At 53.3% G+C, this 14,124-nt stretch overlaps 1 protein-coding gene across 1 annotated transcript; it reads right to left on the bottom strand.

Annotated features, from left to right (window-relative positions):
- Positions 1-11,082: 11,082 nt before the first annotated feature.
- Positions 11,083-12,399, bottom strand: POU3F3 (POU class 3 homeobox 3). Its single transcript, XM_010220087.2, has one exon. It carries the CDS (start codon positions 12,397-12,399, stop codon positions 11,095-11,097), a length of 1,305 nt encoding a protein of 434 aa, XP_010218389.2. The 3' UTR covers positions 11,083-11,094.
- Positions 12,400-14,124: the final 1,725 nt, after the last annotated feature.

Raw genomic sequence — 14,124 nt, 5'->3', positions numbered from 1 at the left:
GAAAAGAAAAGAAAAGAAAAGAAAAGAAAAGAAAAGAAAAGAAAAAGAAAAGGCGCGGGGAAGCCCCCGCGCTGGCGGGAGTTGCGCGCGGCCGCGCTCGGCGGGGCTCGGCCCCTGCCCCGCGGCCTGGGCGGGAAGCGGCGTTGGGGCCCCCCGGCGGGCCCGGCCCGGCCCGGAGCCGGCGGCGCCGGGAGCTGCAGGTGCGGGGGGTCCCCCCGGGCTCCCCAAGCTCCCGTAACGCGCATTTCCCAAGGGAAGCAGCTGCCAGCGAGCGGATCCGCCGCGCTTCTCGGCGCTATTTTCAGCGCCCTGAAATTTCCAGTAATTCAGAGATTCTCCTCTCTCCCCTCTTCAACATCAGGATACTTTGGCGTCGCTCGACGGGGAACTTCTGAGCATGAGGAGTGAGGGCATCGGGCTCAAAGCACCTTCCTCTCTCCGATCCGCGCACACGGGCACGTCGCGAGGCTGCTCGATGGGGCTCGATGTGTCCCGCGGGCCTCGCGCACCCCGGGCTCTGCTCCCAGGGCTCCCCCTTCTTCCCCGAGGGCACCGGGAAAGGCGGCGGCTTCCCGGTCTGAACAAAAGAGGCTCCCGGGGCCGGGATTGGGGCCGGTTCGGGCTGTTGCCCCTTCCCCTCCTGCGCGGGGTTCGCCGCAAACTTTGGGGCGGGCGGAATGGTCGCTCCCGTCGTGCCCGGCCCCTCACATCGGGTCGCAGGCGGGAGCTCCTGTTTTAGGGGGCAGTGGAAAGACCCGCTGCCCAGAGCGCGCAGGCTCCTGCGGCCTGGGGGCGGCACGGAGGGGCCACTGCTGCTCGAGGCTCTTCTTTAATTATTATTATTTTTCTCTTGCCCAATGGAAGGAGTGCAGAGGGGTCTGCCAGGGATCCCGAGCGGGGAGGGAAAGAATGGAACAAGGAAAAGCGCCCAGCGAGGCTGGAAGGACAATAGAGGGCCCTCCTGCCCACGCACACGGACACGCAGCCAAGCACACGCGCACCTTCCTCCTCCTCCTCCTCCCTCGGAGGGCCACGCGTGGCCGAGGGGAGAGGTGAAACCGCCGCTCATCCACTGCCCCCTGGTCCCCCAGGCCACAGGGTTTCAACCTCTGCCCCGCTTTTCTGCCTGTAGGTGGGGAAATAAGGGCCACGCGTGACCCGTGGTGCTTGAGGGCAACAACCCTCCGTCGTGGACTGGGCACCGGCTCTGCGCTAAAGCCCTGAGTGCCTGTAAGGGAGCAGCTAAATAACAACAACAGCAGCAGCAGCAGCAGCAATGCAGGGAAACACAGGAGGGGATGAAACCATTCCCAGCCTCGGTGCGGAGTGGGGCGGGGAGGATGGAGGGTTGTTGTCAGCTTTTTTTTTTTTTTCCTTCCTTTTTTTTTTTTTTTTTTCAGGGGATTTGGGACAATAGCTGGAGTGGATTATCCATTCCCGTAGGCAATATTTCCCCGTATGGGCTCCAGGATGCAGTTGGAGGCTCCGGAACAAAGCGGGCATCTAATGTCAAGGTAGCCGGTCCCCTCCCTTTGTTTACGCTATTGTTTGAGAACGGGGGCTCACTCGGCCCTGGCCTTGGCCTTGCTCTGTGGCATCAGTAGTGACTTGGCAGGCAGGACAACAAACAAACAAACAAACAAACAAAAGAACAACAACAGCATCAGCCCCAAGCCCAGCATCCATGCCCTTCAAGGAAACCAGGCCCTTCCTGGGCTGCGGAGGAGGAGGATGCGATCCCGCCTGGCGCGCAGCGAAGCGCAGGTGCCTGCGCTGAGCAGGCCCGGCACCGTCGGTCACGCCGGTGGAGGACGCTCACATTCAGCTCCGCGTCGGAAGGGAGGGAAACAGCCTCATTTCCACATACACTCTATTAGAGCACAAGGGAATTCTTGCCACGTCTTAGGGGGGAAAAAAAAAACTAACAAAATAATTCTTTTAATTACAATAATCTAGACGTAGCAGAAACCTGAGCATTTATTGACTCATTTTCTTCTTCTTGAGGTAGTGGTTGGTATTTAAAGTTCAACGTTTCGCACAGCTCCTTGTTTAGTTTAATTTCCTCGACAATCTAGACAATTTCAGCAAACTGAGCTAAGGATTTTTGTACACATTTGAGTATGGATCTGCATAAAATGGAGAGGGCAGCAGGACTGGGGAGGGGATACTTTATTCTACCAGGAAGGGGAAGAAGTGAATGTGTGTATGTGAGAGAGAGGGAAACAAATGGAGAGCTTTGCACCTTACATTTCTTTTCTGGCTTTAGTGGGGACTCTGGAGCAAATAGATATTAGATTTCTTTGAGAAACATCCCACTTGGGCAGATGGGCCTCTGGTTTGAAAGAGAGATCTAGAGGCCAAAAGAGATGTATGTTACTCCAGCACAGTTCTTCACTCCTTCATTTTCCCCACCTTTTACAATGATTATTTTCAGCTCTGCTTTCCCGAGCCCATTTTCCGTCAGGGAAGGGATATAATAATGATCAATGCCCAGCGCTTCTCATCCCTTCTCTGCTGGGTAAATACTGGGAAATGTCTCAAACTTTGGACGGGTGGTGGAGAGAGGAGCCAAAGCTCCGCTTGTGCTGGTGACAGCCTGAGGAGCAGAATAAGAGAAACGGGGAGAAGCCCCTGCAGTCCCCCCACTGCTAGCACCGGCTCCCTGCTCTGCTCACGCAAGGCCACCCTGGCTCCCAGGAGGGCACCTTAGTGCTCCGGTTGGAAACGGAGCCGGAGCTGCTGGGCAAAGAGCTCCCGCTCGGCCGCGGCGCACGCGGAGCGCTGTCTGGTGCGCTCAGCAGAGCGCTGCCAGGGAAGCGTCGCCAAGCATTTCCAAAACTAATAACAAAGAGGTTACTATATATAAAACGTTTATGCATCCCACACTGCCTCAAGTTGTTTAAGTTTCGGTTTTAGGCACATAAATATAGCAGCCATGCGGTTCCCCATTAGCCAGTCCCCGCTTTTTGAAATCCATTCATTTCAATTTGAAAGGATGGCCCTGGACGCAAGGCGCAGTCCACTCTCCTCTGGCTCCCTACGCTCAGCATGGACCTCAGCAACAAATAGCATCTGTCGTTGTCATTTCGCACACAGGCCTCGGTGCCTGGACGTCGCCCTGAGGAGCAGGCCTACCCGCACCGGAGCTAAAAGCCACAGCTTTCCGCCCTTCCTGATGCATTTTCACCCTTCACATCCTAGGTTCCCTCCAAGGAATGAATAGTTGTGCTGGGGCCCCACGTCCAGACTGAGAGGCCCAGCCGCCTGGTCTGGAGCCACCTGCCCCGTAGCATTGAAATTCTCCCCCATGTTGTGTGACCGGGGCAGCGGCAGCGAGCAGGCACTTGGGATCACGGAGCAGAAATCCACGCTACCAGGACTGGAAGTTGGGTCCTAGACCAAATGCCTCATGGTGTTCAGAACTGGTATCAAGTTGGTTTGATCTAACCCCTGTCTAAAATAAAGCTCTCGGACATGCCCATCTTGTCCGTGAGACTCTGTCTGTGTTGAAGGCACAGAGCTGGTGCAACACCGTCTTCACACCGCACCGAGACACGCAATAGGAGCGATTGAGGAAAGTTATGTTTAGCTTTTCCCCCTTGTAGTTACAGAAATGCAAGCTATCAAAAACAAGCCTATGTTTGAAGGTACAGTTTTCAACATGTGAGTAAGAAACATATGTACTGGCACAGCTCTACTGCTCTGCAAGGGCTGTGCTCAGATTCTGGCTTTTAATCTCAACTCTGTTAAAGAGAGAGAGAGATGCAAAATGGAAGGGAATGTGATTATTTATGCTATAGCCTTGTGATACTCATCTTATAACCGTTAGGAAGAGAAGCAAAACACTCTGCTAAAGCTTTTGGTGAGCCCGAGTTTTAGGGGGGCTGTAGACGTCACAGGTTCTCACTGCCCTGCCTTCCTTCCTTCACTTTGGTGTTTGTTGCATGGGATTTTTTTTCCCTTTTTTCTGCTGCGCTACATTTTAAAGTGAGGAGAGGCCAAATCCTCTGAGAGAGAAAGGGAGAGGGAGAGGGTGCTCCCTCCATCACAGACTCACTTTTGGAGAAAAAGTCCCTCCCAGCCCAACCACCCCGCTCCAGGCCAACCTTCCTTTCAGGGCAGAAAATAAAATCTTAAAAGAGAAAGAGAGAAGGAAGGGGCCAAGGGAGGGGGACAGCCCCCTGATTCCTCAGTAACCTGCACAGCTCAGATGCAAGTCTGAGTTCCCTTGCCCTCGTCCTGACGGAAAATCACACTCCTGAACGCAGTCAACTCTTTATGGGACTTTTTTTTTTTTTTTCACTTCATGCTTAATTTTAGCACTTTCACATACACAGAAAAAAAAAACAGAAATAAAAAAAAAGAAATAAAAGGTGAAAAAACAGGGGAGGGGGCAGGAGAAAGTTTGGCTTTAACCCTTTAGGGTTTAAAAAGTCCCAGAACCACCAACAATAAAATCAGAGGAGGGCCCCTGCAGCCAGAGCCCCCATTCCAAGCAAGGGAGCTTGGGCAGAAAAGCACCCGCATGAGAGAGGAGGTAGCTCCAACTTATTAGTGCAAATGACCCAGGCCAAGCACGTCCTAAACTCTCCGGCCTTCACAGAGAGGCCGCCCTCCTTCCTCCCTATGCTGCAGGGTGAGTCTTTCCTGCATGGAGGTTTGCAGGGGAGTTTGGGGTATTGCTAAAGACACGTACACACACACATGCACATATATACATTATGCACACACATCTTTATAAATAGACTTATATGTAGGTGTATTGCCTATGTATAAATAATCCTATCTATACACACAGTCCTGCTATAATGAGGTCATTCTCCCATATATACAAAACAGGATGGATAGGATGCCAGCATCCAGTGCCAAGAGCTCATCTCCATAGTTTTAACAACGACGGAAAGCAAATGTTAGCAGGAAGGGAAATTACATTTGGAGAGAAGCACTCAAGGAGGTGTCCCCCAAGGAGCCCCCCTGCCCTCCCCAGCCGAGGTGCCCCCAACCAGAGCCATTTGGCACCAGAGTCTTCTGCTCTAGGGACAAGCCCAGGACAGGATCATGGCTCTGAGGCTGCACCCCCAAGTTCCTAATGCCCCCCTTCTCTCTGCAGGGAGGGGTGTCTGGTCGCTTGCAGATTATTATTATTATTATTATTTTCCTATGACTCCCGACGGCTTAATGTTTTCTGATTTCAGCAAAGTGAAAATGGAGGGGGGGATGATACTTGAATGTGTGTCTCAAAAAAAAAAAAGAAAGAAAGAAAAAAAAAAGGTTTCGCTTTACAGCTATCAGTAGCACCGGGAGACAGCTCCATTAAAAAAAAAAAAAAAAAAGTAGTTTTCCACTGCTCTTGAAAAGCCGTTATTTTTTACATCGCTTTTAGGAAGATAGATTAACAAAACATCACATTTCAAGCCACTCTGATCTGTAATTAAACGGAGGAGCCGGTTTGTATTCTCCTCTGGCTCCTACAGAAGTTGCAGTGATCCAAAGTCAGGTTGCTGTGTCAGAGTGGCGTTTTTATTAATGAGAATACAAAAAAAAAAAAAAAAAAAAAAAAAAAAAAAGCTCGCATATTCTTAGCCCGGCTTGAATTTAGTTGCTAAGCAACCGCTGTATGGTAATTCATCCGCGAAATTTAAATCCCGCGCAAAGGGCCGCGCGTTTTTCCTCAATGGTCGCCACGAGCAAAAACAACTTGTGGGAGCCGCGGCAGCTGCCGCCGCGCGCGCGGAGCCGCCCGGGGCTCCCGCCGCCGCCGGGGGCTCCGCAACCCGCGCCCCGACGGGCCGGGCCGCCACGGGGGTCCCCGCCGGTGCCGCCCGCGACGCGACCCCCGTCCGGCCCGGCCCGGCCCGGCCCGGCCCGTTGCGGAGCGGAGCGGTGGCCCGGACGGCGCGTCCTCGGCGGCCGCCCCCGCTGCTCCTTTGGCACCGGGGGAGGAGGCCGGGAGCCGCTGTGCCCCTCTCCCGGGGTTGAGCCCTCTGCTTTTTGTCTCGAGAGAGACTGTCAGCCAAAAAAAGCCAAAAAAGAAAAAAAAAAAAAGAGCTCCCTACTGCTGTGTCATTGATACCGCGGGGTCGCTCGCTTCCTTTCTTTCGCCTTTCTCGGACCTCTATTGAAGGCTGCACCCATTCAATTAGTTCAAACTGCAACTGAAAATATTTATGAGGTGACTAACTACCTATACGCGTCTCCTCCGCTCGCTTCATCCTCCCGTCTAGCTAGAAAACACCGCTGTCCTTCCGAGAGCTGCGCTCCTGCTCTTTTCAAAATCGGTCCCTGTCCCTAAGCCACTCATTCCAAGCCCGCATCCAAGGCCAGGACTTGTTGCATCCCTTTTAGAGTTTGATTAATTACCCTGGAACTTAAGCAAACTAAACTACATGTGGCGAGGAAGCCCGTGCCTGCAGTTCTGTCCTGGAGCCTAGCAGTTCCAGAGACATTTTCTATATTCGCATGCAAATTGGAACCAATATCTCTGCGCCTTTAAAAGGTATATCTCTATAAATATATAGAAGTATCAATTTGTCTTTAGCTTGAAGATGTTGATCATTTATTACAAAAATAAACGAATAAATACAACAATATATTGTTGCTTTCGACAGGATAAATATTTTACAAATATATAATTTAAAAAAAAAACAAATTTAATTGTTAAAATTATTTAAAATATTACACTTACTGATAAAATTATCAATAGTATGTACTGCATTTCATATTAGAACCAATTATTCTCTAAACGTTCCATTTAAAACCATTCATACAAAGCAAGTTATGAGCATTGCAATGTGCAAACACGAGTCACTACATTAAAGCATAAGAATTTTTTTTTAAGATCACTTCAGATATGAACCGCTGTGTTTATAAACCAAGGTAGAACTCTTTGCTAAATTCCGGAAAATACGCGGGTCAACAGCAGCGAGATGACTATTTTAAACACACCTGAAAATGATTTATTGTATACAGACTAGACGGGGAAAGGATGGGATGTGAGTGAGAAGCCCAGAGCGTAGTAGGGGACCGCAGGATAGGAAAATGTAAACTATAAATAATCACATCTCGGGATTACCCAGACTGACCGAACATAACTTTGTGAAACATTTGGCTTTCCTTTAGGGAGGAAAAAAAAAAAAAAAAAAAAAAAAAAGGAATAAGGAAAATGGTGCTGACTCAGTTACCAAGCACAGAACACTGATATTATAAATGAATACAATTACTAAATTCATTAAGAGATCTGGCGATATATAACAATATTTTCATTATTTACACGTGTAACAATATAACCCTTAACGCGAAACCTCTCAATTTTTATCTACTGCTTGTTATCTCATAGACTCACAACCCTGAAATTCCTAAATACATTCAAAGGATTCGGTTTCTCGGGGAGGAGGGGGAGCGACCACGGCCTCACTTTTTGTGCATAATAACGACGCAGAATGGGCGCATTTTGCGAGTTCCTACAACCAAATGTTACTCCAGCCCCAAAAACAGCTTTTTCTGACACAGAAAACCGCAAAGGTTGCCTTTTAATAGAAAACAGTGTGAAGCCTAATGTTAGCTCTTTGTTGCCATCCAAATCCAGTAACCAAATACCACTAAGAAATTTAAATAGACCTTCTCCATGTCTAATAAACCGCTGCCCTTCATGTGTGAAAAATAGGATCCCGCCTCACGTGTTGGAGCCCCCGCCGCAGAGCCCGACCCGCCGCTCCCGAGCTGCGCCTCCTTCCCGCAGCCCAGTCCATGTGCGGCCCTTTCCCCTCCCAAATCGCCAAAAGCAGAGAGAGGCTTTCTCTTAAAAGCAACAAAAGAGGAGGATCGTATTTTATCCTTTCATTTATCTTTTTTTTTCCTTTTCTTTTCTTTCCTTTTCTTTTCTTTTCCTTTTCTTTCCTTTTTTTCCCCCCTCCTCCCCCTCATTCCTCCGTCTTAGCCTGGCCTTTCGGATTTCACAAATCAAAACGACGGGGATATTTACTGCGATCTGGCGCTAAAATAATGCATCCCCTCGCACTGCTCCCAGGGTGGGTTTGATTTATGAACGTGACACAAGGCCTATGTGCAAGACAGAAATGTTTGTTGTTTATACAGCACTTTTTTTTCTTTCTTTCTTTCTTTCTTTCTTTCTTTCTTTCTTTCTTTCTTTCTTTCTTTCTTTCTTTCTTTCTTTCTTTCTTTCTTTCTTTCTTTCTTTCTTTCTTTCTTTCTTTCTTTCTTTCTTTCTTTCTTTCTTTCTTTCTTTCTTTCTTTCTTTCTTTCTTTCTTTCTTTCTTTCTTTCTTTCTTTCTTTCTTTCTTTCTTTCTTTCCTTCTTTCTCTCCGTTTTTTTTTCTCACCCCCACGTCAACATCGCACCGAGAACCAAGACAAGCGGGGAGGGGAGACTGTGGGGGGAGGGAGGAGGACGAGGAAGGAGCCACGGGCGAGATGGATCATAAAGGATCATAAAAACCTTATTCCTCCGCGCACTGGTGTTAGCGGGGGCCAGTGGCTGCAGCTTCCTTGTGCCCCCCGCGTCCTCGGCGCGGCACGGAGGGAGCAGAAACGGGCGCCCACTCGCCTGTTCACCGCAGTAAACCTAGCAGATAAATGTGACAGCCCCGCTAGAGCCTCCCTTGGCACCCTCGGCAGGACCAACACACGCGCTGGCTTGCAAGGGGGGGAAGGAAAAACTGCTACGCCACTCACACCCCACAGGGAAAAGCCTAAACCAACAGCAGCAGCAACAGCAGCAACGACAGCAACAACAGAAAGGGTCAACTACGCGCAGGACCGTGCGCAGGATGCGAAAAGTCATATTCCTATATAACCTTCTTTTTGGAGAAAAAAAAAGAGTATCTTCTCCTTAAATTATAAAGATAAAATAAATACAAAGATTTATATAGACATAAAATGAATATTTTATGTAGAATGTATATTTTAACACCTCCCCCTTTGCCCCCCACCAAGTCCGGAGTTTGAGAGGAGCCAAAGCAAGAGGGAACTTTTTGGAAGCTCCCTGCTTGCAGCATCGAGCGAAGCGCAGCCCTAGCCCGAACCAGCACAGCCCTTTCGTGGGGAATGCGGTCCTTCAGCATCCCTAATCCTGCCTTCCTTTCCCACGCCACGGGGCCCCTGCGCTGCTGGAAAGCGCCAGGGAAACGGGCTCCGCGTGCGGGCTGACAGAGAGCGAGGATTGCGCTAGGAAGCTAAAGAGCAGGAATCCCGGGGCGCTGCATTTCCAGGGAGCACAAGTGCAGAGAGCACGTCGGACTCCAGCAATTCTCCCACCTCTGGGTTGGCAATATTTCCTTCGGAGAACTTTTTTTTTTTTTTTTTTTTTTTCGACACAGGGTTTATGCATCAGACACAGACTATTTCATTCTAACAAATTTATTTTCTCAATCAGCTCTTACGGAATCACTACTCAAATTAAATTACAATCAAATTATCACATCAAAAGATACCCTTATTACCTAACAACTGTCCATATTTTCATTTCATTTTGATTTGTGCTCGTCTGAAAAAAACACGTAATACAAGATCTGGGGAAAAAATAAATTACCGTTTTGCAGCAGTTCATAGGTATTCTGAATAAAATATTAAAAGAAGTCATTTAATGAAAATATAAAGCAAATTTTTTTTAGATCAACAACGGATCTAACAATTCTATATTGCCGTCTTTTTGAAAAGTCTGTTTATTAAAACCTACCAAAAACACTGCTTGGAAATGGCAGTATTATATAATCACATCCACAGCACCCATTCAATCAAAGTTGGCAACGGATTTAGGAGAGGAGAAGTTCAGATAAGTGCAGCTGCAGATGCTCAGTCCTTCTAAATCCCTTTATCTGAATCAGTCCAGAAATAAAAAATAAAAATATTAATAAAAAAAATATTAGCAGTGGATTTTTTATGACTCTTCCATGATGATTGGCAGCCGTCAGGAGCAGGACTTTGACAGCCCTAAATTATTTCCCTTTCTCTCTTGCTGGTTCCCTTAATTCATGCCAAGTCCTTCTACAGAGCTCGAACTTCAGGGACCAACAACCTCTCCGTCTCTCCCCCTCCCCGGTGTCCGTCCCTCCCCCCTTTCTCCTCTGGGTCAGCTTTCAGTGTGCGGGCTTTTCTTTCCATATTTTTGTTCTATAGCTATACCTATATATATAGATAAATATATATATATGTATTTGCTTCCCTATGTAGTCTGCTTGTTTTTAGTGCTGTGTGCATATTATTATTTTTTCTGGGGGGGGAGGAGTGGGGGAAGGGGAAAGAAGGGGGGGTGGAAAGTGGCCCTTTTCATTTTGCAGAATACAGAGATACATAGACATGCATGTTTTCAGAGTGGATGTCTACCGTGCACCAAAGTCGTACGGTTTGGCCAAGAAAAACAGGGTGCTGGAATGCAGCAGGCACCCCTGTGCTTAACCAGATTATTTTGCTTCTGCTTCCACTACCACCACCCCCTTTTTGAGGGGGGGATTTCTCCCATTAAAAACAAGGGGAGGGGGGCGGAGAGGGAGAGAGAAGGGGAGAGAGAGGGGGAAAAAAAAAGAGAGAGAAAAAAAAACTTTCCGTGATTCATAGAAGAGAGCCCTTTTGGGGATAGAGGGGAGGAGAGGAGAGGTGCAGGCATCAGTGCTGCTCACCGCTGCAAGAGGGGTTTCGGAGAACAATAATAATAAAAAATAACAGTAAAAAAAAAAAAAAGGCAAACCACCCAACCACCCCCTCTTCCCACAAGCAACCCCCGGCACATCTGCAGTTTTGGTGCATTACGCATCTCCGCCCCGCTTGCCCACCACAGTGTGCAACGCTAGCGCCCGCATCGCTCTTCTCCTCCAGCGCTCCCTGTCCGCATCGCTCTTGTATATATATATATAGATATAGATACGGATGCACGCGTCTATCCATATATATATAACCACAAGCAGTCTGAACGAGCCCGCATGTCGTGTGTGTGAGTGTTTGTGTGTGTGTGTGTGAGGGAGGGAGGGGGAGCGCGAGCGTGTGCGCGGCGCCGCCGGAGCCGGTGCCGGTGCCGGAGCCGGAGCCGGAGCCGGTGCCGGTGCCGGCCCCGCTGCCCCCCCGCCCGCACTGCACGCGCCTCTCACTGCACGCTCGTCTGCAGTCCGTGGTGAGGGGGCGGCGTGTCCGAGTTCACGGTGCCGACCTGCGAGTAGACATCGTCGGGGGTCTGCTGCTGGATGCCCGGCGGGGTCATCCTTTTCTCTTTCTGCCTCCGATTGCAAAACCAAACCCTGACCACCTCCTTCTCCAGCTGCAGGCTGTCCGCTAGGTTCGTAATCTCCTGGGCGGAGGGCTTGGGGCATTTCAGAAAGTGGCTCTCCAAGGCCCCCTTGACACTCACCTCGATGGAGGTCCTCTTCTTCCTCTTCCTGCCCTGCGCCGCGATCTTGTCGATGCTCGTGGGGCTGCCCGTGGAGGAGTCGGCTTCCTCCAGCCACTTGTTCAACAAAGGCTTCAGCTTGCACATGTTCTTGAAGCTCAGCTGCAGGGCCTCGAAGCGGCAGATGGTGGTCTGCGAGAAGACGTTGCCGTAGAGGGTGCCCAGCGCCAGCCCCACGTCGGCCTGCGTGAACCCGAGCTTTATCCGCCGCTGCTTGAACTGCTTCGCGAACTGCTCCAGGTCGTCCGAGGTCGGCGTGTCCTCGTCCGAGTGCGCCTCGTGGCTGTTGACGGCGCCGTGGTGCGGCGGGTGGTGCGGGTGCTGGTGGTGGTGGTGGTGGTGGTGGCCCGGGTGCTCGCCCAGCTCCGCCGCGTCGCCGCGCACGAGCCCCGGGTGCACGAGGCTCTGCCCGCCGGGCGCCGCGCTCAACATGCCGTTCACCGTGAAGCCGCCGGGCTGCGAGTAGAGGAGCGACTGCTGCTGCTGCTGCTGCCCGCCCGCCATGGAGGGCAGGTGCGCGGCCGCGCCGGCGCCCCAGGCCGCCGGGTGGCCCTGGTGCGGCGGGCCCAGGTGCGGCGGCCGGTGGTGCAGCGCCGTGGCCGAGTGCAGCTCGTCGCGCCCGCCGCCGCCCTTCACGTCGGGCGGCGGCGGCGGCTGCTGCGGGCTGCCCGTCATGGCCACGGGGCTGCCGGACCACGGCGAGCCGGCCTCGGCGGCGGCGGCGGCAGCGGCGGCGGCGGCGGCGGCGGCGTGGGGCAGGGCTGTCACCCACTGGTGGGCATGGCTCAGCATATGGCCGCCGTTGCTGGCGGCCATGGCGCCCGGCATGAAGTCGCTCTGGACCATCTTGGCGGCCGGGTCGCCGCGGTAGCCGCCCGCCACCGAGGTGACGGGCTGCATGGCCGCCCCGCCGCCGCCGCCGCCGCCCGAGTCCGAGTGCACGATGGAGCCGGCCGAGAGGAGGCCGTTGCCGGGCAGGTAGGGGTTGGAGGTGGCCGCGGCCATCCCGCGACCGCCGCCCGCCGCCGCCCGCCCCCGCCGCGCCGGGGCCGCCGCGAGCGCCCGCGCCCGCCGCTGCCGGGGCCGCTGCCGGGGCCGCCGCCGGGGCCGCTGCCGGAGCCGCTGCCGGGGCCGCCGCCGGGGCCGGGAGCGGAGCCGGGGCCGCCGCCGCCTTCCCAGCGTCGCCGCCGGGCGCGGGCTTCACCTGCTAGCGCTGCGCTCCGCTTCGCCTCCTCTGCGCTTTCTCTCTCTCTCTTTTTTTCTTTTCAAGAAGAAGAAAAAAATATTAATGCATTTGTGTTTTCTTTCCTTTCGTCCCTTCCTCCGCCGCCTTCTTCTCGACTAGGTTTGCCGCTCGCGGGGAGGAAACCAAACAAAGGCTAAAAAGCGAAAAAGAGTGTGTGTGGGGGGGGAGATCAAAAAGCCCCCGGTCCTTCTCCCCTGTGCTCCCCTAGGAGTACATCTCCACCGCACAGCCTTCCCCTCGCCGCGCCAAACTTTTCCTTCTCGGCGTCCTTTAAGGCTTTGTGTGGGGATATCTCTCTCCTTTTTCCCCCCTTTTGCGTGCTCTCTCTCTCTTTCTCTCCTCGGCTCCGCACTCTCCTTTCGCGCTTTTATTCGCAAGTTTTGTCGGTGCCCTAAGAAAACTTCCTGTGATGATGATGATGGTGGTGGCGACGGTGGCGATGATGCATCTCTCAAAGTTGTGCTGCTGCCGGAGCACTTTGTCCCCTTTGCAACAAGAGTCCTGCCGGAGCCTTCTCGCTAGAGCCACAGTCTGCATAAGACATTTTATTTTTTTTTTCTTTTAGGAAAAAGAAAAGCAAAAAGTTGAATTTTCTCGCGGATTGTTCCTCTTTCTTTCTTTCTCTCTCTCTCTCTCTCTCTCTTTTTGGTGCTTGCTTTTTGTTAGAATAATAATTAGTATTTTAGTTCCAGCAGCGGCCGCGGCGGCGGGAGAGAGGCGGCGTGGCGCGCTCGGCGCCCCGCGCGCCCGCCCGTCCTGCGCGCGCCCTATACGCTTCACTTTATAGCGCGCCGCGCAAAACGCGCCGCTCGCCGCCGGGCTGGCTCGCAGTGCGCGCGGGCGCCCGCCGCGCTCCCGCCGCTCTGCCCGCCCCCCCGCCCCCCCCCCCCCCGCCGCTCCGCGCCCGCGCCGCCCACGCGCGGGGCCCGCCCCGTCCGCCCGCGCCGCGGAGCCCCCCGCGCGCGCCCCCGCGGCGCCCATTGGCCGCGCGCGCCGTGACGGGACGCGCCGCCGCCGCCCCCCCGACCGCCCCTTCTCGCCCAGGGGGCGGACCGACCCCCCCCCCCCGCCCTGCCCCCCTCCCCGCTCCGGTCCCTTCCCGTCCCTCCGCCCCGCGCCTCTTAACTCTTCGCGTCCGAGTTATCCCGCTACTCGGGCACGCGGCGTCGGGGCGGCCAGGAATGACAATAATAACAACAGTGACGCCCAAGATGGGAGGGGTGGCACTTTTTATTTCGCTGCGCCCCCCTCCCCGCCTCTGCTTCGCCCCCCTCCCCCCCACCGCAGCGGATCCCCCCAGTCCATCCCCGCGACGACTCCCTCTTCCTCCGCCGCTTTGACCCCAGGCGGCCGAGCGGGAAGGGCCGGTCCCCGTGTCGCCGTGTCGCCGTGTCCCCGCGCCCGCCCCGTGCTGCCTTTGTGCGCGCGCCCCGCGGGGAGAGCCGCGCGAGGCGCCTCGTTATTTCCCGTCCAGCGGAAAGAGT

The sequence above is a fragment of the Tinamus guttatus genome, unplaced genomic scaffold (assembly GCF_059628265.1).
Source record: "Tinamus guttatus ecotype Peru unplaced genomic scaffold, ASM5962826v1 Tinamus_guttatus_pri_ptg000030l, whole genome shotgun sequence".
NCBI classification, from domain to species: domain Eukaryota; kingdom Metazoa; phylum Chordata; class Aves; order Tinamiformes; family Tinamidae; genus Tinamus; species Tinamus guttatus.
This window is presented reverse-complemented; position numbering and strand designations above follow the sequence as displayed.